The 24,279-nt window shown below is 37.3% G+C and overlaps 2 protein-coding genes, 1 long non-coding RNA gene and 2 other non-coding genes across 6 annotated transcripts in view; 3 read left to right on the top strand and 2 right to left on the bottom strand.

The window, feature by feature from the left end:
• The window catches only part of LOC149405040 (uncharacterized), a 52,028-nt gene extending 50,917 nt beyond the window's left edge, over positions 1 to 1,111 (bottom strand). The window contains exon 1 of one of the 2 annotated variants that reach the window (XR_016295496.1): positions 808 to 1,111. This is a non-coding gene — a long non-coding RNA (uncharacterized LOC149405040). The remainder of the gene's footprint in view (positions 1 to 807) is intronic. The other variant, XR_016295495.1, reaches the window with a different exon arrangement.
• Positions 1,112 to 4,843: 3,732 nt separating this feature from the next.
• On the top strand, positions 4,844 to 4,925 carry TRNAS-AGA (transfer RNA serine (anticodon AGA)). The gene has a single exon. It is a non-coding gene; the product is annotated as a tRNA-Ser (tRNA).
• Positions 4,926 to 17,589: 12,664 nt separating this feature from the next.
• LOC149405038 (secreted RxLR effector protein 161-like) lies at positions 17,590 to 18,974 on the top strand. The gene is made up of 4 exons (XM_089607751.1): positions 17,590 to 17,607; positions 17,723 to 17,950; positions 18,305 to 18,774; positions 18,929 to 18,974. The coding sequence occupies exons 1-4, from the start codon at positions 17,590 to 17,592 to the stop codon at positions 18,972 to 18,974; spliced, it is 762 nt and encodes a 253-aa protein (XP_089463877.1).
• Positions 18,975 to 19,538: 564 nt separating this feature from the next.
• Positions 19,539 to 22,948, bottom strand: LOC149405036 (methanol O-anthraniloyltransferase-like). The gene is made up of 3 exons (XM_089606901.1): positions 22,478 to 22,948; positions 20,893 to 21,347; positions 19,539 to 20,078 (listed from the first exon to the last, which is right to left on the bottom strand). Exons 1-3 carry the CDS (start codon positions 22,943 to 22,945, stop codon positions 19,589 to 19,591), a joined length of 1,413 nt encoding a protein of 470 aa, XP_089463027.1. The 5' UTR covers positions 22,946 to 22,948; the 3' UTR covers positions 19,539 to 19,588.
• Positions 21,937 to 22,018, top strand: TRNAS-AGA (transfer RNA serine (anticodon AGA)). The gene has a single exon. It is a non-coding gene; the product is annotated as a tRNA-Ser (tRNA).
• Positions 22,949 to 24,279: the final 1,331 nt, after the last annotated feature.

Below are 24,279 nucleotides of genomic sequence, written 5' to 3'. Positions count from 1 at the left end.
GACTCGTCATAAAATTCAAATCTCAAAAACCCGAGCCCGAACGAACAATCAATCTCAAACATTACTCATCGATTTCAAAATTCAACTCTCGAATCATTCAATTCGAATCCATTTTCTCAAATCAATTCCAAAACCAATCACAACTTCAAAATCATTTCAAAGGCTCGGAATCAAATTACGTTCACACTCGTTTAAAAACCAAAAACAATCACAAGCTCAAGATACACGGCCACACAACACACACGGCCAAAAAATCCAATTCCAAACCAAACAATATCAACATGCAAGCTTCAGAATTTCCAGCTTTAATACCATGTTTTCGAAAATTCATAACTCACTCAATTCTCAACGGATTTACACGTTCTTCGTCATTTTAGAAACCTCATAACGTCTATTATCCAGAAAAAATATCAAGAAATCCAAATTAAATCGGTACCGAACTGTCCACGTCAATTTACAGAGGCTGTTCACAGCGAGCTCAAAATCCTCAAATAATTCAAAATCGACTCAATTACCCAAATCCTAGTTAGGAACATCATTAATCAAGTCCAACAACCAAATAAAATCCATCAATTTCACAGATCTTAGCTCGGATAAAAACCCCCAAATTTGCTATGAACCCTAGATTTCAATCCAGCCAAGAATTTCGTGCTCAATCCTCAAATTCATCTCATAATCAACAACAACCAAGCTCAAAGAACAATCAAAACAAACCAAAATCTCAGATTTCATCTCGGATCAAAAACCCCCAATTATTTACTCTATGAACCCTAGAATCAAATCAAACCAAGGAGATGAAATCCTCACCTCAACCCGTGATATTAGCTTCCCCAGTGAGCGACCACGCCTTCCCCGATGTTTTCTCTTGCTCCGGCGTCACCGTGGCTCTTGGCGACCTCGATCTTCTCCTCGGTGGCACGCGCGGAGATGGAGACTCGGCTGGAGAAGATGGAGCTCGGCGAAGAGAGAGGAAGAAGAGGTTGAGGTCGGGTGAAGAGGATCGGTGATGATGAGGATTAAAGGCCGAGCAAGCTTTTGTTGATTGAATTTTTTTTTCTTTTCCTGCAGGTGCTCAGCGCGGGTGAGAAGGAGAGAAGAAAGAAAGAAGAAGAAGAAGAAGAAGAAAGAAAGAGAAAGAGGGGGGGTGAGGTGGCAGCGTGGGATAGGAGAAAAAGAAGAGGATAAGGACGCCACGTGGCAGCCTCCCATTGAGCCACACGTCTCCTGAAACCACCCCTCAAAAATATTTTTCTTTCACTCTCGTCCCTCACTTTGTTGCACTTAAGTCCTTTCCAAATAAATCCTCTCAAACTCGTCCTTAATTAATAAATAAAAAATCTTGAAAAATAATCGAGAATTTCTTATTAATTCCCGTTATCTTAAATATATTTAAGCGATTTCGGAATTTATTTTCACTCTTGAGATTTTAAATCCTCGAGTATGTTCCGAATAATTTTATTCGGAAAATAATATCGAGTTTACTCGAATATCCTTATTCTGAAATTTCATCGACCTTCAATATATTTATGATTATTATTATTTTTTTTCAAGATATTTAAAAATTAAGGACGTCTCATGTGCAGCTAGAATTTGATTCAAAATAAAACTCGTTTATTTTATTCAAATTCATAAGTCGAGCGTTACAAAAGTTCGTATATTACACAAGTATTCGGGAAGAGGACGAATCTCCAGCATAATATGCCTCTAATACATGAATGCGTGTGAACTATACATTACCTTCAAATAGTTCTTGTTTCGATCTCATGCTCCTTTAGAACTACGACATGCTCGACCACCGTGGGACTTCCCCAGCGGGCTTGTCTGTATCTCATCACTATGTTCTGATTGAGAAATCTTAGCAACGAAAGCGTTGACCTTCTGCATGTGCGAATGAAAAAGTGTATCGTTATCATAGCGAAAGAGCTCATACACAAGCCTCTCTATCGTGTAATCCTCCTCTGAGAAAGAAACGAAATATGGCACAAAAGCATCATACACACTAGTAAAGGAATTGAGAATGATTCCGACCTCAATGCTTTCATCCCACGTCACTCCCTATGCTTGGGCAACGAGAAATAGCCATTGACAGCTGAACCATACTTCTAAGAAGACACTTCAGGTGACATTCTAGCACCGGTGATATCCCTAAATAGTTCCAAATTCGTAAACATTATGCTGAAATTAATATAAATAAAATTCATAATTAACAAGAAAAGAAAAAATAATCACCGATATAAGTTTCGGATAATAAAAAAATGCACAAAAGCACGAGATAAAATACTAAGTCAATACAACTCAACTTTATTATAATCCTAGAGATTTCGGCTACTATTCATACACAGCCTCCCTATGGGGACATAGCATAGATGCACCTCGCCAAAATCCAGAACACTTCTAGATTAGTAAGCAATTATCGCACACATACCTTTGTCACTATGCTTACTAACTACCGAGATTTTGTTGGCCAATGGGCGACCGTTTTGGATATTCATGGTGAGTCGACCCAACGTATCCTCATAGTCGACTAGCATGGATAGTGCTACCGTAGAGCAGACAGTACCCAGATTTATCTTCTAATCGATCGATCAGAATAGGGCATGCAAATCTTGGAATCGGGACATGCCTTCCGTAGGAAGGGAGAATAGTCGGCGAACCATAGCTTCCCACACGCAAGGTCCTTTCATCCTCATATATATGCCTCTACTATGTTGGAGACCGTTTAGGTTTTACCTTTCTATAAGGATATATCTTGACTCACTATACATTTAGTATTTTAGTTTTTAACCTAGTTCTTAACCGTTAAAACTAGGAGACTCAATTCTTTGTGACATGCTAATCATATTACGAGTCGTGAGAAGTGCTTTCTAAGCTACCCATCATTAAAGCCAAGGTTCAAGTTGCTTAAATTTAGATCGCATCGAGTGTAATTCTAATCTTGAATTCAAGACCTAATAGTATCACTTCTCGGGTAGGTGAGACACTAGGTCTTCTTCAAAACCAGCCCCGTTTAACCTTCCATCGGTCTTTTGACAAATCCCACCGATCTGCTCTACTCATTCATTAATTATATTTCCTAAACGTTTTAGACAGATTTATTGATAATGAAATCCCATATGATTAAAGCCCAAAATAATTCAAGCAACCAAACACACACGGCAAGCAATATATAAACAAGACAAAGCAATCATGGATGGTTGGCTCTCGATTTTCTTTCGATCATAATTTAAAACTATTTGAGCTTAATTAAAAGCTAAGGCCCAATCATATTGTCCTATGAGGAGTTGTGGGCCCAATTCACATAATTGGCCCGTTGAAAAATAAATAAATATTTTTCAACTTAATTAATTTAGCTCTATCAAATAATTAATTAGCTAAAATTAATTAAGCCTTTATTATATTATAACTCCAGCCCAATATTTGCTCATACATTGAGAATGGACCGGCTTCTAGACGTCTTTTATGTTTTTTTTCTTAACAATGCTCCATATTTAACACACGAAAATGAGCATTAATTAAGATAAAAATATATAATGAGATATAAATGTCTACTGCTCAAAAAATTGGAAACATTCTTCAAATTAAAATTTGGCGTCCACCGTCAAAAGATCTTGAACCATACTAAAGACACAAAATCGCATTCAAAAGGCAATGATCTTCTCATGTTCCTTAAGGATTATAGCGTTTAAGATATGGTGACCGTTCTCACCGCCACAAATTCACTGACCGTATTCTCATCCCAAGACCTGATCAGCGCAAGACATCAAGCCATTGACCGTGTTTACAATCTCCGAACGGGGTTTAGCTAGCTGCAAACTTCGATCCTCCCGCACCCACTATTATCTTTGAAGATGCAAATTTGATTGCCACTTCCCACCTCGAATGGCGACTTTGCCTCAGTAACTCCTTGACCATCGTAATATCCGGCCACACCAAAAAATGATGTCGCTTATAATTAGAATCGAAGAAAGGCTTATGACCACAACATTTATGATGGAGTAAACTCACCAACAGAAAATGGGCCGAGCCACCATATGTCCCTAATAAAAAAGCGACTACAGATCCGGTGTGATTTATTTTTTTATTAGTTGTTATTTATTTGAATGCTGATACATTAATATTATTGTGTTATGTAATATATATTTATTTCAATTATTTTTTTTATCAAAAAAGGCCTTATTATAAAATTCTATTTAGGCCTCCGGATGTGTTAAGCTAGTCTTGAACACATGGTTTATTGATTACAAAATAAAGGGTTATTAGTTCAGAGAATCAATCTCCATGATTCGTTTTGTTTCTTGATGATTAGTATTAAATTATATGAATCGAGTGGGGGATCACAATGATTTTTCACAATAATAATTGTGATAATTCTTACCGTATGGTCTATTTATATTGACTCACGATGGAGGCCAAAATCTTGTTCGAAATTTATGTCAATATGCATATATTATGAAAATATTCTTAGAATTATTATCTTGTGTTGATGGTTATGGAGCTAAATACAAGATTATTTTGAGATCCCTAAACTCGCTGCATATTGAAAACCAACATCATTTTAGAGTGAGATTGTGAGTTTAGAAGAAACTAAAAATATTGAAACTCGCTCGAAAGAAAACGCGACAATAGTATGACGTAATTCATATTCTGTAGAACAACTGGTCATGTTTTGATAGCATGCAGTTTTGAAAAAAAAAATTCTTGTAGGAAATTTAATCCTTCAAAACTATAGCTTATACGATTGTAAAATTAAGATTTAAACGATGCATGTCTACTACGGATAGATTTAACACTAGAATCCGTGAGTTAAGTTAATATCTTAATGTAAGAAGAATTGGGTAAATTGGTGGCCGTGCCGGAGTGGTTATCGGGCATGACTAGAAATCATGTGGGCTTTGCCCGCGCAGGTTCGAATCCTGCCGGCCACGCTTTTTCCACTATCCCTCATTTTTACATCTCTTTAATCCTATTAGGATCTGGGTGCAGTGAAATCGTAATAATTATAAATGTTCCCAGTTCACATTTTTTTTCTTAATACAAATTCATACATTTTGAATGATAAAAAAAATTCATAAATCATACCCTTAAAAAAGATATCATTTTAGCATAACCATTCCCATGATGGATGGATCCAGGGGCGGAGCTGCCCTATGCCGAGAGTGGGCTTCAGCCCACACTGAAATTTCAATGTAATGTAATGTGGGCTTTATATTTTATTTCAAATAATTAAATACTAATCAAATGCCCACACTCAAAAACTTTTTGATACTAATATTAGCCCACTACACTAATACGCCCACACTGACTTTGATCTCTTGCTCCGCCCTTGGATGGATCAACACTTTTTGTAAGAATATATATACATAATGGAGTTGTTTTGCTTTGGTATCATCACTAAATGAATATATATATATATATATATATATATATATATATATATATATATATATATATATATAAAGTTACTAAACGGATATGTAACTTATATATTATTTGAGATTATATCCATTGACATCATGTATGGATGTCCGAATCCTGCTGTTCACGTTTTCATGATATGTGTATCAGTTTTGTTTTATAGTTATACGTGAATGAAAAAAAATATTTATTTTATTTAATTTTGAATTTCATATTATAGAGTCGCTTCTAGATCTATACCCGTCATATGGCAACCATCACACAACCTTTGAGCCCTAGCTAATAACATACTCTCTCTAAACATGTTGTCTTCCAAGTAAAGAGTGATCTTGTCACAAGCTCAAGCTCTTAGCCCTATTTAGTTCACAAATTGAAGCTAACCATCTCAACCCTCAAATATATATGACACCAACAAAAGCCCACTGTTTGAATAGCGCAGCCGAATTCCCAAAATACCCCTATCCGTAAGAGGGCAATATGGTCATCCAATCCACCAGAACTTACAAGCTCTTCTCCACACCGTCCTTCGTTTGCAGCTTTGAAAATGCCATATATATATATATATATATTATATTATATATATATATATTATATATATAATATATATATTATATATATATTATATATATATAATATATATATTATATATATATATATAGTAGATTCTAGCTATTGCACTTCTATCTGGTATTGCATCGAACTTATGTTTAATAGTTATAGACATTATTATACTATAAAGTCCAACAACTAAACATGGTTGATTATGAAGAGTGAGAATGAAACTTCAGTCAAGTTTGCTATGAAACTGATGTGCAATCTTTAACTTTAAAAGAAAAGGGTCTTAATCAATCACATAGATTTATCCTAGTTCGACATTGTTGGACGTTGTCAAACGTCCATATGCAAGTTTTTAGCTATATTAGTTTAGTTTTTATGTAATTAATATTTATTATAGATAATAACAGTCTGTTACATATTAATTAAGATAGTTTGTTTGTTTCACAAAGTCAGCCCTGTTTGTTAAGTATTTTCAGCGATATTTACTTGTACTCAGTGATAAGTGATCTATTTCTTATCTAATTAATGTCAATTTCCACCATATTTTAGGTTTCAATCAATCATAACTACACTTGTATTAATACTTTTGTGTGTCAATGATTTATGTGCAGTTATATGTGAATTGAGGAAATTAGAGCAAAATAACAGACTTTGGTGGTGGAAAGAAAAGAAATAAATCAAGCCAGGAAGAAGAAGCACGGTGGGCCGCTGGACATCATCAAATAAAAAAGCCCATTGATGTATTTGGGCTGTTTGGCTAATTAAATACATAATATCTAGGTTTTGAGGGATTTTCGGGGGATTTGTTTCTATTTAGACGGGCGAGTATTAGACTTGAGGGGTATAAAGTTTTGGACGCATCAATTATCTGGGGGCATTCTTTTCTTTTGGATTTTTATTTGGCTGCGCACAAACACCAAGTTGCTTCTTTGACTTTTCCTTTTTATTATTGAATACAGTATTGCGTTGATCTTTGTTCTTTATCATGGTTTTTATTTGAAATATAGTAGCATTTTTGGTTTGTGCATGCATATTGTCACTACTACAAATGGAGGCTACAGACACGAGAGGTTTCAGACGCGAGAAGTCGCGTCTATTTAGACACTACTTTTAGTATTTCAGACGCGACTTTTCGCGTCTGATACGAAATTTCACCAAAATTTTGACCGGGACATTTATCCCGCTTTTTATTAATTTTGTTTGGTAGCAGACGCGACTTCTTGCGTCTGAAATTTAAAGTCGCGTCTATATCGAATGCGAGAAGAAAAAGGAAAGTAGTTTCTTCCCAAAAAAATTTCGCTCAGGATTTAGACGCGAGTTCTCGCGTCTGTAGGTTAAAAAAAATAACAAACTGATTGCTGAAGTATCGGCTGAAAATATAATATCCTCGTTTCACTTTTATAAAGAATAACCCAATACGTATAAGTATAACCTCCCCCGCGTTAATTACCACTATCCCAAGTTTCTCTCGGCTACACCAGAGGTCTCCCAGAAATTGGCCGCCACTCCGCGCCGCCGTTGATTTTGGTGAGTGATCTCTCGTTCTTTCTCTCTTCCTCTCCTCTGACACTCGCTCACTCCCTGGTTCCGAACCCAGGTTTAACTCCCAACCCAGGTCCGGCGATTCCCATAAATCCAAATTTGTCTTCTCCGTGCGATTTTGGCTGCCGCTCGTCGAGGTGAGTCGATTACTCGTTCTTTATCTGTGTCGCTCACTCCCCCACCCTCTCATTATGTCTCCAAAGTTTCAGATTCGCCGCGTTCAGGTCCATCGCGTCCATTCCGCTGCTCAAGAATCCGTCAATCGATCTTTCTCTCAAACCCCGCCCAGAAATCCACCAATCGATCGTTCTCTCAAACCCCGCCCAGAAATCCGCCAATCTTCACCCAGGTAATGGGTCGGTATTATCTGTGGATGAATTGGAGATTTGGTCCTTGTTAACATACTGATATGATATTATGATTTCAATGAGCTTTTTTCTTTATTTTGGGTATGCAATTTTTTCGTCTTTCTTTCTTTCTTTTGGTCCTTGGCTGCTATGGCTTAAAAAATGTTAGTCCTTGGCTGATATGATACTGATATACCCGCATTTTGCAGTCTATTTTAACCTTTCCTCAATTTTACGCTGATTCTCGGCAGTTGGTAAAATTAAGAACATATTTTTTGTACTGTCTTTCAGAGCTTCCCTATTGACGTTTTCAGGGCAATTTTTATCCATCAATAAAATGTCTGTCATATACTTACAGCATTGTAAGTGTAGGAATTTACGCATTCAATGATCAAATGGGTCTGAGACTCTGAAATTAAAGACTGAGAGAGAATCAATTGTTTTGTTAGTGAATAAATATGTTATAATTGTTTTTCTCAATTACAATTACATAGATATCTTTCTAACTGCTTCTTCTTCTTCAAAAATCAGAACACATAGTGTTGCAGCTATGGCTGAGAGAATATTGTCTTAGTGTTATTTATGTATTACTTGTGTGCAACCGCCTTCTTGGTTTTCTTCGCTGTGAGCAAAGGCATTCCTGGTTGGCTGTGCTTATTTGAAATATTATTGCAGTTTTATAAGAGTATGTGCGAATTATGTTTCTCCTTTCTATTGAACGACAGAGTAAAATGAAGAAATAGAGAATTTGTTGAGATATGGTATGGTTAATTCCAAATTATTACAATGTCAATGGAATAGTGTGCAATCTTTCTCTTTTTTCTATTTCAAATAATTTGAACGACAGAGTATTTATACACATACTCTAAAGAATCAATTGATATAGATTTGTTTGTTTATACATCATGATTATAGTTTATTTTGTTTATTTTACTTGTAAGAACCAAGCAATGCTGAATACAGGGTGATATGTAGATCAATGAGCTTATTAGGCAGTTATTTTTACATCAACAATGACATTTTGCAGTTTATCTTAGCAACCTCAAAATAAGATACAAATCATATAACTAGGTAATCAAATGAAACAATAATATTTTATATGAAATCATGAAGCAAACATCAGAAAATTATATTCTTCTTGTTATTGTCCTGCTATTTCATGGCAATATTCTACTACTCTTTCAAGTGTTGTTTGACCGTTTTGTTGCTTCATTTTCTGATGTTGAAAAGTCTAAATAAATTCATCAGAATTGCTGTGTTCTGGACTTGCAATAAACTGCTATATGGTCAGGGAGACAAAGTCTCAGTTAGAGTTTTTCAGGTCCTAGAGATAGGCTACAATATAAAAGCATGGCCAAACAATTAGATATTGTGGGTGTGACCTACAAAAACTAAACCCATCAATGTGTTGCACTGCACAAAGACATGTTATTAATACCTGCGAAATTCATGCTTTTTGTTTGTTTTTTTTGTTTTTTTTTTTCAGATTAGTGTCCGTCATTCATTGTTGCCGTACGTAGCAATTATTCATCGTTTTTGTACGTAGTTGTCACGAGATACTCGATATTGTCTCGAGACACTCGATCCTCCTATTTTGGTAAGTAAATAATTTTTGTTTAGTAAATTAAATGATTGGTGATATTTTTAGTTTTGATTTGAGTTAACAATTAAATTATATATTAAATTGTGTTAGGTTTACGAAATAGTAATTAGGAATTTAAATTTGATAATTGGTAAAAATTAAATTTTTAAAGCTTTTTGATCTGTTTTGACCGAGCCATGGAGACTCGGTTTATGTAGTTGTAGTTAAGGATTGTTATTTGTGATTAAATAATTAAATTTGCAGGTTTTGGTTTATCCAAAATATAGCAGAAACCATGCCAAATTTTTTGTAGAATTAATTACATTCTAATTTTAAGCTGTAAAAAATTAACCATCTCTGAATTTTTAATCAGTGAAATGTCGAATCCAAATCGTGAATGGATTTCTGAGAATAATCGTGTGAGTTTGGAGTTTCGAAATGGTGTAGCAGAGTTTATTCGACTTGCACGCCAGCAAGTGGTAAATGGAAAAGTCAAGTGTCCATGTAAAACTTGCAACAACGTGAAGTATCAGACCATCGATGATGTTGAAACCGACTTGTACATCCGAGGGTTTTCACCGAACTACAAACGGTGGTTTCATCACGGGGAACCAATAATTCCAGAGGTCATAGAAGACGACGAGAGCATTGATGAAAGTGAAGATGGAGGGTTGAATGACGCTTTGCATGACATCCTGGATCATGATGAATACGATCCAGAGTATGATCCGACCCCGAGAGAAGAACGAGAACAAGAGCAATTGGAGGACCTGTTCGCCGAGCTTGAAGCAGAGCTGTACCCTGGGTGCAAAGAATTTTCGTCTCTTTCATTTTTGGTGTCGTTGATGCACATCAAAGTCACGAACCAGTGGACAAACAAGTCGTTCACTCAGCTTCTTCAGTTATTGCGGAAGTCTCATCCGACCGGAAATCGAATTCCAGAAAAGCACTACGAGGCGAAGGCGAGAATTATCAGACGCGATAAGTCGCGTCTAAATAAATCCCGCCAAAAGGCGGGAATTATTTGTTGCAACAGAAAACGGAGATACAGACGCGACTTCTCGCGTCTGAAAGTCGTGTCTAACATTAGACGCGACTTCTCGCGTCTGTTTATCAACAGACACGCACATACAGACACGACCATTGTCGCGTCTGATGTCGCGTCTATTAAGTAAATAGACGCGACTTTGTGAGCTTTAGACACGACTTTTGTCGCGTCTAAAGCTCCATATTGTCCTAGTGTGTGCTGCACGTGTTCTTCAAGTCTTCAGTTTATATATTCATGATGCAGTTTTATTATTTTATTAGTTTAATTATGTCTAGCTAATTCTTTTAAACGGTTGAGGGCTAATTCAAGCCCGAGACATGAACGGATAGTCACGGTCTAGACTTTGCTCAGTCTTATTATTGTGAAATTGTTATTACTCTTCGGATCGTAAACCGTTCTTGTTTATTCTAATTTCTATTTGAATTGATCACCCAGGTAGAAGTTTTAATATCTATAGCCATGCTAGTGTTTTTAATCCGTAATTGTTGAAAAGACTAGTAATTAGTGGTACGACTATGGTTGTGAGTTTCGTGAGGATTTTGTAATCTTAGTGTAGAGCTTAACCGAGATTAATTGAATCACGCGTGTGAATTTACATTATTTCGTTCACCTTACTTCCAAATCTTAATGCTTTTGTTAGATTAAATTTAGGACCCTTGGGTTAGCTATCGGCGCGTCGTCATAGTTAGCTAATATAATAGGGTTGTTTGGAGTAGTAATCGCTTGTTTTTTACTATTTACGGTGTTGATTTCATAGCTAGTTTTATGAGCATTGTCGAAGCCGAGGTTTGAAGTGATCGTCGAGGGTGCGAAAGAACCTTTAACCGTGCTTTTTATCATTTGATTGTCTCTCTTTAGTTTCTAATTTCTCAAAACCCCGGCTTCTCTTTGTTTTATTTATTATTCCTGAAATTAGTAAGTTAAATTGTTTAAATATAGGTCTCTGTGGGTTCGACCCTTATTTGCTACTATACTCTAGTAATATTTAAGGAATATATTTTTGAGCGCGGAACGACATGCATCAAATTTTGGCGCCGTTGCCGGGGACCTTTTATTTAATCATATTGATTTTCTTGTTTCAGGATCTTTATGTCCACGGACGACTTAAGAGAACGAATCGTACGACTCAAAGAATACATCTCTACCTCAAGTTCGTCCAGAACACTCACCGCCCGCCATGAGAAACTACGCCACCGAGGGTGCATCCCAGAGCGTGGTTTTCAGGTTTCCCCCCGTCCAATCGCCACCCCTATGGCCGCTGCAGTCACCACCACCACCTCCGCCGGACCCGGACGGGCAGTGATGCCACGAGGGAGTTTTCTCAACCCTTATGCTTTTTAACACTTTCATGATTTCACATCGAGGACTATGTGTGTTTCAAGTGTGGGGGAGGGAAAACATTCAGTTTATCTTGTTTTCTAGTATAACTTCTTTATTTTTTATTTTATTTTTTTTTCTTCTCCTGCTTTATGTGTTTCTGAATAAAAATACCCGCCTGATCTCGTCTCAACAGTTTTCAAAATGCAAAATAATTCCGGATCGATTCCAGCACAGCTTAGACCCAGTTTCTTAAATTGTTTGACATGTAGCTTGTTTTGCTCAAAACATCATCCACTTGAATTCATTACCATGTATTTTGCAAATGCTACTTGTCGACTGTTTATTTAACTGCTTTCGGTGCAATTTTTCTCATCAGGGCCAGTCTAGAACTCATCTTCGTAACCGTTCGAAGCGCAACATGCGATCGTGCCGATGCTTGGAGAATGATTGAGGCAATTAGGATAATAACACCATGGCCAAATCGACCAAGTTCCCTCAATGATGCTATGCGAGAGCATCCCAATAGTAAGCCCCTCTGAGCTTTTCACGCTATAGCCGATTTCTTTTGAGCCATCCACATGACCAAGCTTCTAAAAAAATATATCCCCTCTACACCCTTGTTCACGAGTGACTTTGACGTTTAAGGATGTCTTTTTGCTTAGATTTTGGATTGCGAGGCGTGTTAGTGGTTTTGTAGATGTTTGCTAAGATCCGGACTTATTTTTGAGATGTCTCCAGAATAGAATTCGGATTGTGGGGTTCTGAAATACTAAGTTCATTGTGTTGAAATACCTGTTGTGGGAAAGACTTCTGTACAACTGGTTTAAAAAAAAAAAAAAAGAAGAAGAAGAAAAAGAAAAAAAAAAGAAAAAAAAAAAAGAAAAGAAAAACTTGGGATTATGACAAGAAATATTGTTCTGATTGCTTACCAAAGTTTGATCGTGGTAAAAAGTAAAAGCGTTTGGGTTTCGAAAATAGGTAGAAAGGGTTCTAAGCGTCAAATGAGCTCGTGAATCATTAGAATTCTAAATTTCCTCCGTTACTTAGCCCAAATTTAACCCAATGGCCCCATTACAACCCGAAAAAGACCTCATGACTTCAAGCAGAGCCTTCGTGCTGTGGAGACGGTTCCGGAGTGTGAGCATATCATCTGGCTCTCTCAAAATACAAATGGGAACCGAAAGTAAGTGGGTAAGCATGTTAACATGAGCATTCTGCAAATGATATACGTGGTAAAGCAATCCATTCTCACTCCCACTCGAGCAAATACAATGCCTACATGTGGAGCACTTTAGGCATCTCGAGTTTGGGAGGTATTGGGTCGCGTTCGGTACGTTCTTTCATACCACTTAACTGTTGAGATTAAGGTTGAGATGTGGTATTTTGTATTCTGAGTTTTGGAGGTAAGTTTGTCCGAGGACGCACAAAACCTTAAGTGTGGGGGGATTTGATAAGTGATCTATTTCTTATCTAATTAATGTCAATTTCCACCATATTTTAGGTTTCAATCAATCATAACTACACTTGTATTAATACTTTTGTGTGTCAATGATTTATGTACAGTTATATGTGAATTGAGGAAATTAGAGCAAAATAACAGACTTTGGTGGTGGAAAGAAAAGAAATAAATCAAGCCAGGAAGAAGAAGCACGGTGGGCCGCTGGACATCATCAAATAAAAAAGCCCATTGATGTATTTGGGCTGTTTGGCTAATTAAATACATAATATCTAGGTTTTGAGGGATTTTCGGGGGATTTGTTTCTATTTAGACGGGCGAGTATTCAAATTGGACCTACAAAGCGTCTAGCATTTGGAATGGCATCCATTGGGGACGAAGAATCATTATAGGAGGCTCTAGATGGAGGATTGGAACCGGTGACTTGGTTGACGCTAAGAGAGACCGTTGGCTTCCTCGTGACGGGGGGTTTTGCGTTCGGGACCCCTCCCGAATTCCGGATGATATGAAGGTGTCGGAGCTCAAAGACGACTACGGGAGATGGAACGTCAATCTCCTTCGGAATGTGCTTTGCGAAGATGATGTGGAAGCGGTTCTACGAATTCCGGAATCCCGGTCGTCTTCTTTGGATGGTATTATATGGCACTATAGCTCCGATGGAGATTATTCGGTGCGAAGCGGGTACCGGGTTGCGAGCGACTCGTGGTGTGTGGCGGGTCCCTCCTCACCTCGAGATGTGGAGGAATGGTGGGGGCGTGTTTGGAAGCTTCGGGTGCCGCCGAAGGTTCGTATGTTCCTTTGGAGAGTGGCGAAGGATTGGATCCCTACCGTCGGTAATCTCGCGAAACGGGGTATGAAGATTGACTCCTCATGTCCTCGGTGCCCGAAAGGTAAGGAATCTACTTACCACGCTCTTTGGGAATGTCGGGAGAGCATCATGGTGTGGAAATCTCTTGGTTGGTGGAAGATGATCAAGAACAACTTTTGTGGGGAGACTCTCGATCTCCTCATGCACCTTACCTCGACTCTACCTATTCAAGAGGTTGAGCTCATCGCTATGGTTCTTTGGGGGGTGTGGAATCGCTGGAATAAAATGATACATCACACACCGGTGCGCTCTCCGGCCGATATCATCAACGATGCCATTGGGTTCCTTGGTGAGTTCCGACGAGTGTCCGGTTGCCCAAACGTTACTCGGGCTGCTCCCCACCAAAAGCCCCGGTGGCCTCCTCCTCCTCCGGACATCGTGGCGGTAAGCGTTGACGCGGCGACCGGGAGCAACGGCGGGAATGGCGGAGTGGGAGGTATTTTCCGGAATTCTTCCGGTGTTGTTCTCCTCTCCTACAGTGCTCCGCTACACCGAAGTTACAGCCCCTTGATTTCGGAAGCGGTGGCGATTCGGCGAGGACTTGAAGAAGCTCTAACTCGAGGGTTCAAGCGGGTGTTGGTGCAATCGGACTGCGAGACGATGGTGAAATTTATTCATGCTACTATGGCGCCGCCGACGGAAGTTGGTCTTGTTTTGGTGGACATTTTTAGCATTATGAGCAATTTTTGTTGGTGTAAAGTGGTTTTTATTCCACGTAGCTGTAACTCTATTGCTCATATCCTTGCCAAGAAAGCTCTTTATTTTGCCTCGGATGTAATTTGGAACTCTTTGCCTCCTCTTGATTTACAAGAGCGAGTTTTGGCGGAAATGCCTAATGATATCTAAGGTCGGAGACCTGTTTTCTCAACAAAAAAAAAAGACGGGCGAGTATTAGACTTGAGGGGTATAAAGTTTTGGACGCATCAATTATCTGGGGGCATTCTTTTCTTTTGGATTTTTATTTGGCTGCGCACAAACACCAAGTTGCTTCTTTGACTTTTCCTTTTTATTATTGAATACAGTATTGCGTTGATCTTTGTTCTTTATCATGGTTTTTATTTGAAATACAGTAGCATTTTTGGTTTGTGCATGCATATTGTGCTGCACGTGTTCTTCAAGTCTTCAGTTTATATATTCATGATGCAGTTTTATTATTTTATTAGTTTAATTATGTCTAGCTAATTCTTTTAAACGGTTGAGGGCTAATTCAAGCCCGAGACATGAACGGATAGTCACGGTCTAGACTTTGCTCAGTCTTATTATTGTGAAATTGTTATTACTCTTCGGATCGTAAACCGTTCTTGTTTATTCTAATTTCTATTTGAATTGATCACCCAGGTAGAAGTTTTAATATCTATAGCCATGCTAGTGTTTTTAATCCATAATTGTTGAAAAGACTAGTAATTAGTGGTACGACTATGGTTGTGAGTTTCGTGAGGATTTTGTAATCTTAGTGTAGAGCTTAACCGAGATTAATTGAATCACGCGTGTGAATTTACATTATTTCGTTCACCTTACTTCCAAATCTTAATGCTTTTGTTAGATTAAATTTAGGACCCTTGGGTTAGCTATCGGCGCGTCGTCATAGTTAGCTAATATAATAGGGTTGTGTGGAGTAGTAATCGCTTGTTTTTTACTATTTACAGTGTTGATTCCATAGCTAGTTTTCTGAGCATTGTCGAAGCCGAGGTTTGAAGTGATCGTCGAGGGTGCGAAAGAACCTTTAACCGTGCTTTTTATCATTTGATTGTCTCTCTTTAGTTTCTAATTTCTCAAAACCCCCGCTTCTCTTTGTTTTATTTATTATTCCTGAAATTAGTAAGTTAAATTGTTTAAATATAGGTCTCTGTGGGTTCGACCCTTATTTGCTACTATACTCTAGTAATATTTAAGGAATTTATTTTTGAGCGCGGAACGACACGCATCACTCAGCCTATAAAAGGCAACACATATCAGCAATAAAATCACTCAATTACTTCTCTCCATATCACGCTTATCAGCTTTTATTATGGTATCAGAGCAGTAATCTCTTCTTCCTACGATTTTATTCTAAAACGTTATCAAAATTGTAGGCCTTTTTATCGTCATCTTAATTATCAGTTTATTGTCTCCCCTTATGATCGCTGATTTTTCTATTAGCAGCAATTTTTTATTTATTTTGTCTGTTGCTTTTCTATTAGCAGCAATTCCATATCAGACTATTGCTTTAGCAATTTTCTTTCCTTCTCAACAATATATACAGTCATCACAGCCTGTATTTTCTTTCCATATTAGACTATTGCTTTAGCAATTCTATATATGTATACTGTCTTCTTATTTACTCATATATAATTGCTGCTAATTAAAGCAATCCTAATATAACAATCTCTAACATCACAGACTACTTAATTCCATATATATCGATATATTTTTTTTAATATCAATCGTTCAAATTGTTTCACTATCAACAAAGATTCATAAGTCTATTATCATTCTCACGTATTTTTTTTCTCTTTCTCAGGATACACAAGCAATGTCTCTGTACTCTATCCACCATTCTGACAGCCCTTCCACGGTGCTTGTGACTCATCTGCTGACGGGAGATAACTAAGGATCATGGAGCCGCGCTATCACAATGGCGCTTCGTGCCAAAAACAAACTCGGTTTTGTGGATGGCTGTATTTCAGCTCCAACGGAGGAAGAAGACCTTGCTAATTGGCGCCGATGTAACGATCTAGTTAGTAGCTGGATCCTCAATTCTGTGATGCCGGAGATCCGCCCGAGCATTCTATATGCTGAAACTGCAGCACAAATCTGGAACGATCTCAAAGATCGTTTTAATCAGTCCAACGCTCCAAAAATTTATCAATTGAAGCAAGAAGGTATGTCTGTATCTTCTTATTATACCCAACTGAAGTCCTTTTGGGATGAGCTCGGTTCTATCATTCCTCTACCTGCTTGTATTTGTGGGAATGCAAAATCTATCATTGAGCAGCAACATCAAGACCAAGCGATGGAATTTCTCCAAGGTCTCCATGAAAACTTCACAGCTATTCGAAGCCAGATTCTCTTGATGGAGCCCTTTCCTTCTACCCAGCGCATCTACAATCTCGTGCGTCAAGAAGAGAAGCAACAAGAAATCAATATGCGTTCAACGCCATCAATTGATTCTGCAGCCTTAGTTGCTCCAAAAAATATGTCCCGTCTCTCAGGAAAAAGGCCACGTCCGTATTGTGAGCACTGCAGCCTCAAACAAACATTCACACTCGTCCTAATCGTGAATGCCATCCACCTCGTCACCTAAGTGATTACGTTTGCACTAATGTATCAACAGTGACAAAATTTCCTTTAGCAAATTATTTCTCTTTGTCACGATATTCTCCCTCTCATCGAGTGTTTCTTTCCAAAATCATCGATCACTCAGAACCACAGTCTTATTCACATGCCATGAAATCTAATGATTGGCGCGATGCTATGGCCAAAGAAATAAAGGCACTTGAATCGAATAACACGTGGTCTATATGCTCTCTTCCATAAAAATGCAATTGGGTGTAAATGGGTTTACAAAATCAAATACCGTGCTGATTGTAATATTGAACGATATAAGGCACGTTTGGTAGCTAAAGGCTACACTCAAATCGAAGGTGTTGACTTTCATGATACTTTTGCTCCAGTAGCCAAACTTGTCACTGTTCGTCTTTTACTTTCTATTGCATCCATTAAGAATTGGTCTCTTCACCAACTCGACGTGAACAATGCTTTTCTCCAAGGAGATCTTGATGAGGAAGTATACATGAAACTCCCTCCTGGTTTTTCAAAGTTCAACAAAGACAAAGTTTGTAAGCTAAATAAATCGATTTACGGCTTAAAACAAGCTTCTCGTCAATGGTTCTCCAAATTTTCCTCTACTCTCATTCAACGTGGTTTTATCCAATCCATTTCTGACTATAGTCTATTCACTTACAATCGTGATGACATTTCAGTTTTTAATCTTGTTTATGTTGATGATATCATTATTACCGGCAATAATGACAATATGATATCTAAAATGAAAACATTCCTTGCCAATTCATTTTCAATCAAAGACCTTGGACCTCTCAGATATTTTCTTGGAATTGAAGTCTCTCGGTCTAATATATTTCTTTGCCAACGAAAATATACACTTGATATCCTCTCTGATTCCGGACAGATTGGCTCTCGTCCATCCCCTTTTCCTATGGAACAAAATCTTAAATTACGGCCAACTGATGGAACACCTTTGTCTGATCCTACAGTTTATCGCCGCCTCGTAGGACGTCTTCTATATCTTACCGTTACACGCCCTGATATTCAATATTCTGTCAACACACTAAGTCAATTCATGCAAAATCCTCATTCTACTCATCTTGATGCAGCACATCGTGTTCTGCGCTACTTAAAAGGATCTGTTGGTACTGGACTCTTCCTTTCTGCTACCAGCTCCCTTTCTTTATCCGGCTATGCTGACTCTGATTGGGCTGGTTGTCCGACAACACGTCGTTCGACCACTGGTTATTTTACCATGTTAGGCTCTAGTCCGATCTCGTGGAAAACTAAGAAACAATCAACTGTCTCACGCTCTTCTGCTGAAGCGGAATATCGCTCGCTTTCATCCCTCACTTCAGAATTACTTTGGCTGCGGTATCTTCTTCGGGATCTTGGTATTTGTCATGACCATCCAATTCCTATATATTGCGACAATCAAGCGGCTATTCACATTGCTCAGAATCCTGTCTTTCACGAACGAACTAAACATATCGAAATTAATTGTCATTTTGTTCGTGAAAAAATTCAGAAAGGTATCATCTGTACCGCCTACCTACGTTCTTGCGACCAATTAGCAGACATCTTCACCAAACCGCTCGGCACCGATAATTTTCGTAGACTACTTTGCAAGTTGGGTGTTCTTGACATCTCAATCCCAGCTCCAACTTGACGGGGGGTGTTGGACGTTGTCAAACGTCCATATGCAAGTTTTTAGCTATATTAGTTTAGTTTTTATGTAATTAATATTTATTATAGATAATAACAGTCTGTTACATATTAATTAGGATAGTTTGTTTGTTTCACAAAGTCAGCCCTGTTTGTTAAGTATTTTCAGCTATATTTACTTGTACTCAGCCTATAAAAGGCAACACATATCAGCAATAAAATCACTCAATTACTTCTCTCCTATCACGCTTATCAGCTTTTATTAGACATTGTGTCTATGCCCAGTCTTTTGCACGACCTAAAGTTTTCTTTGAAACAAGGCCAATACGTTTTTTTTTTTAATAAAGTATCAGAAATAAAATTCAGAATTATTATTATTTATTCGATTTATATTTTTCCATAGAGATCAAAAGAGAACTAAAAAAAAAAAAAAAAAAAAAGTTGAAAATTACTACAGCGATTACGTGGTTGAAAATAAGTCCGAATAAACTTTATTGATATTTCATTAGGATATTCCGATTTATCAAAGCATGGAAACGATTTTAGCAACGGACTTGTCATCATAAAACTTATTATTACGAGGCTCCCAGACCATCTTCTTGAGCTCCAACTCAAGCCTCAGCATCGCCTGAGCCGGCAAACAAACCGGCACAACGATCCCTTCCCGCCCAAACTTGCCGCCTTTGTAGCTCCCAAAAGTGGTCACCGTCGAAGTCGCCGCCGCAACCCCTCCGTACGCCGGCGGTCCCCACCCGAGATCGACCTCTCGCAGACCGACCAGCCTCGTGTCGGATATGACGATATTGCCCCTGGTCTTGATCGGAGGCCGTGCTTCTCCGGCAAATGCCATGAGATCGGCAACGGAACGCATGTACTCTTCGCTCATCGTGGATTTCGCCTCCTTCACGAGCTCCACCGCGTACGCCAATGGGTTTTCGCCCAGAAGCTTCGCCGTTGAAACCGCCGCCGGGTAAGCCGAGGCACTTCCGTAGAAGCCCTGTGGAATCTCTTTACTGCAAGAGAGCGTTATGAACTTTAGGTGATCAGTCGATATACTATTATTAATTGTCTCAAAATCTTATAACTCCTACTTGATTCTCATTAGATCTCTACCATTTCCACTTATACATGATCTCTTCATTTTGTGAGACGTATCTACTTGTTTATATATTCTTTCCCATGCAACTTTTTTTCACTACATCGAGTACTATGGGTTTTATTTCAAAATTAACTTATAAGAGTAAGTCTTAACTTTGTATTGACGATGTTATGATCCATTTTATGTATTTCATAAGAACTCATGATCTTAGTCGTATACGTCTAACATTTTATCAAAATTTGTGTCAATAAATAAATGTTTTAAGTAAGTAGTCTATTGAAACTAATGGCTTTTTAACATAGTTAAGCTTGTCTAAAATTAGTAATATAGTTTCAAAATAGTACAAGTATTATGTATCAATAAATTTTTTGACAATGGTAAATCGTTGATATAAAGAGGTGAATAAATTTATTAATAATATAAAAAAAACGTAATTTTAATTATTTTCCTTTTTTTTTTTACTATTTTAGTATTTTCTATAATTAACAATGTGGTGACTCATTTGTATAATTTATTTTTAAGTAAGTAATCAATTGAAACTAATGGATTTTTAACATTATTAAGCTTTGTCTAAAATTAGTAAAATAGTTCAAAATAGTACAAGTATTAGGTATCAATAATCTTTTTTTCCAGTGGTAAATCGTTTATTTTCCTGATTATTTTTATTTACTATTTTACTAATTAATTAAGGACTTTGAATAGGTAGTTTGTATAATTAACGGTCTTACGCTAGTTTTCCTCGAGCAGTGACGGCGCATGAAATATGAACAACCTCGTCCCTGTCGAGTCTCAGCGCTCGGGTCCGACATTTCCAGAAGCAAGCGGTCAAAATCTCGAAAGACGAGCAAGCAGCGAGGTCTTCCGGGAGCTTTTCGCGGAGCCGGGCAACGAAATCCGGTGTGAACAAGAAAGAGCGTTGTGACGTGGCGTTTAGGTCAAAGTCCGTGGGATGATCGGTCAAAGCGGCGGTCTCTTCGTACTCGTGGTGGTCGCACGTGACTCGAGGCGGCTCTCGGGCATCGAAGAGCTCTCTCTCCCAAATCGGAGGAACCGATGGGACCGCCGAGCCATGGCCGGCCATCTCGGCCACGGTGTTCAAGAATCGAGATAATCCGAATCCGTCGGTGACTGCGTGGTTCATTCGTACGGCTAATATAAAACCTCCGCAGAGCAACCTAGTCACCTGTACAACATGTTTGATTATTAGAAGCTATGTTTGGAACACATATTGTTTAATGATATGGGAAACAAAAATTTGAAAGAAAGTGAAAATTGTGGGGAAAAAGAAGAGAGAGATGGAGACGCTTAGATTTTTACATTTCACTTGTTTCTCCAAAGAACGAGAAATCTCAATTTTAGTCAATTATACAATTTATTTCTTAAAATTTTCTAAACTAACACAACATATATACACATATATACATATACTGTATAGTGTATACATTCTTTCTCATTAAATAAGTTCTAATAAACGTGTTATCAATAGTAAATTTAACTTCGTTATAATAATAAAAAAATAGTAAATTTAATTGCGTTATAAAGTATTTTTCTCTCCAAGTTACATTTCTACTTCAATAAATAAATTTTTTGCAAAATTAAAATTAAAGGAAAAAAAAAATGCGTTTCGTGTCATTTAGAAAATATACGCTCTTCAGGTATTATCTTCCTTAAGAAACATTTTGTAGATCAAGTTGCGAATGTTCTTACAAATTTATTGCAGACCGAATTAATATAAATATATTTATGTTAATAGCACTAATTTAGACATCCAAGTGGCCGTGCCGGAGTGGTTATCGGGCATGACTAGAAATCATGTGGGCTTTGCCCGCGCAGGTTCGAATCCTGCCGGCCACGCTTTTTCCACTACCTCTTACTTTTATCACACCTCTTTTTTTACTCTTAGGATCTGAGAGAAGTGCATCCATGTGTAGTAGTAGTAGTAAGTAATTTATATATCCTTATCATATTCGCTTATTGTACTATTTACACTTAAACTTAGCACCACTACTACTCAAAAACAAAAATGTTAGCAAATGGAGCTTAAACTCGGCTCTCGCCTAAATACTATATCACTATATGTAATATAATACAACATTATATATAAATCGAGCTTAATTTTGTTGGATTTGGGGACCAACAGTTTATATATTTTTCTTTGTAACAGCTTTAATTAACTTATTTTTTCACTATTTAGTACACTCGTAACAAGAAAACAAAATCAAATAAAATAGACTAGATGATCTCTTTATATTATAATTATTAGTATACTTTTCAACTTTAAAATATGTATCACATGATAATTGTTAAATATACCTGGATGAGCAACAAAGGACATCCAACAATCCCATCGGAACCCGGGACATTGTATAGAACATCATCTAGAAAGCTGCTCGGCGATAAAATCCTTTTTCCGAGGCGATCGAGCGTGATATCCGCGGTGGCCTCGACAAAGAGAACCCCTTCGGCGGTGCAGTCCACGTAGAGCTTCCCATTCGGGCCTTCCCTGAGCCTTCCGGCGAACGGATAATAGTGAACCAAAGCCCGGCCCAGGCCTTCTCTCACAACCCTAACCGGGTCTCGGCTCGAATAATGCGAAGAACAGCTAATTCCTTTCTTGTTCTCGTAGAAGAACGTGAAAGGGAGTTGAACCCTAAGGCTCGGCTGGTCGTCGATGTCCGAGAGCCGTTTCAGCTCTCGGGGCGTCGGGGCCGATGGAGCGATTAGCTCCGGGTGATGACGTGTCACTGTGAAAGCAAGGCCGTCCGAGATGATTACCGACATTTTATATATATATATATATATATATATATATATATATATATATATATATATATTTTTTGTTTTTTTTCCTTTTTGATTGTTTAGTTTTATTTAGGTTTTGGTGATATTTTTCTTTGGTAGTGTAGTTTTGAGTATGAGAGTATATTAATATACTGTATAGTGTACCCTATTTATAATGGTATCGATGTGTAGTGATTTAAGCTAAGTGCCTAGGTAGGAGTGGTAGTTTCCTAAATATCACATGCGATTACCATGTTTTTTTCTTTTTCTTTTTTCGTGTCTTGTTTTGATGTCTCTCTCTACTGTTTTGTGGCTGTGATTTATAGGCAGTAAGGTGAATTTTTTTATTCATCGGATAACCAAATGAGGAAATGCGTGGTTGTGCTTCGTTTAGTAGAGTCCTTTACATAGTTTTATATTATTTTTATAGAGTTTTTATTTATAAATCTGATCATCATAATCTTTATTAATTCGCTAAATAAATTACGTAGTCCTAAAAGAAATTGCAATATTAAAAACGTGTAGAAATTTTTTATTTTTTTTGGGAAGTTGAAATTGTTATTATGTTATGAGATGCTTGTGCAATTAATAACAAGTAGTAATTAGTTATTTATGCCAAACAAAATAACAAGAACTAATTAATTATTTATGCTAAACAATAGTAAATTGATAAATAGTAACGGATACAAAGAATCAGCAGCTGAATTCATTCGAAAATCTTCTGCTACAAGAAATAAATTCAAACAACCAATCAAGTCTCTACTAATACGGTGACAACGATACCTAATTCTCACACTCGTTTGTCGTTTAAAAAAAAAGTAAGCTTTTGAACAACCAATCATAGTAACTCAGAAGTCTTTTAACAAGTAGCTGCACATGTTTTGAACAACGTAAGCTTGTCAAATTAAGGATGCCACGGTGAAATTTAAATACTTTTGGTAATTACAATAAGGGGCAGTTTGTACATATTTTTATTTGTTAAAAAGTTATGAAAGTTAATAGAGAATAACGATTATAGGTATATATATATATTTATATAAGAAATCAGACAAACTTGATGAACTTATTGACGCATGAAATATTAACAGAATACCACAAACATTAGCAACATAAATATCAAAACTATGTCATATTCAAATTTTTAAATTTGACAGGTATATTTCTATAGCCATATATTTTTTTCCAACCTATCACGTGTTATATCCACCACCGCTCACGGTCCACGCGATCTAAATTATATAAGAAAATAGTTTTGTGCAAAAATAATATATAAGAAAATAGTTTATCCAAAAGACGTTACTTATCAGTGTCTGCTATCCGTATCCAAGGAAGAA

The sequence above is a fragment of the Urtica dioica genome, chromosome 2, assembly GCF_054948205.1.
Source record: "Urtica dioica subsp. dioica isolate 48M chromosome 2, U.dioica_male_clone48M_v1_H2, whole genome shotgun sequence".
Lineage (NCBI taxonomy): Eukaryota > Viridiplantae > Streptophyta > Magnoliopsida > Rosales > Urticaceae > Urtica > Urtica dioica.
Note: the sequence above shows the minus strand (reverse complement) of the source record. Positions and strands in the feature narration are given on the sequence as shown.

Coding starts and splice junctions, on each gene's coding strand:
- LOC149405036 (XM_089606901.1), bottom strand. CDS start 22,945: ATGTCGGTAATCATCTCGGACGGCCTTGCTTTCACAGTGACACGTCAT. Junction 21,348..22,477: donor GTCCTTTGTTGCTCATCCAG/GTATATTTAACA, acceptor CATGTTGTACAG/GTGACTAGGTTGCTCTGCGG. Junction 20,079..20,892: donor ACTGCTCGAGGAAAACTAGC/GTAAGACCGTTA, acceptor GCTCTCTTGCAG/TAAAGAGATTCCACAGGGCT.
- LOC149405038 (XM_089607751.1), top strand. Junction 17,951..18,304: donor CAAAGTTCAACAAAGACAAA/GTTTGTAAGCTA, acceptor GATTCCGGACAG/ATTGGCTCTCGTCCATCCCC. Junction 18,775..18,928: donor TCAGAATTACTTTGGCTGCG/GTATCTTCTTCG, acceptor GAAAAAATTCAG/AAAGGTATCATCTGTACCGC.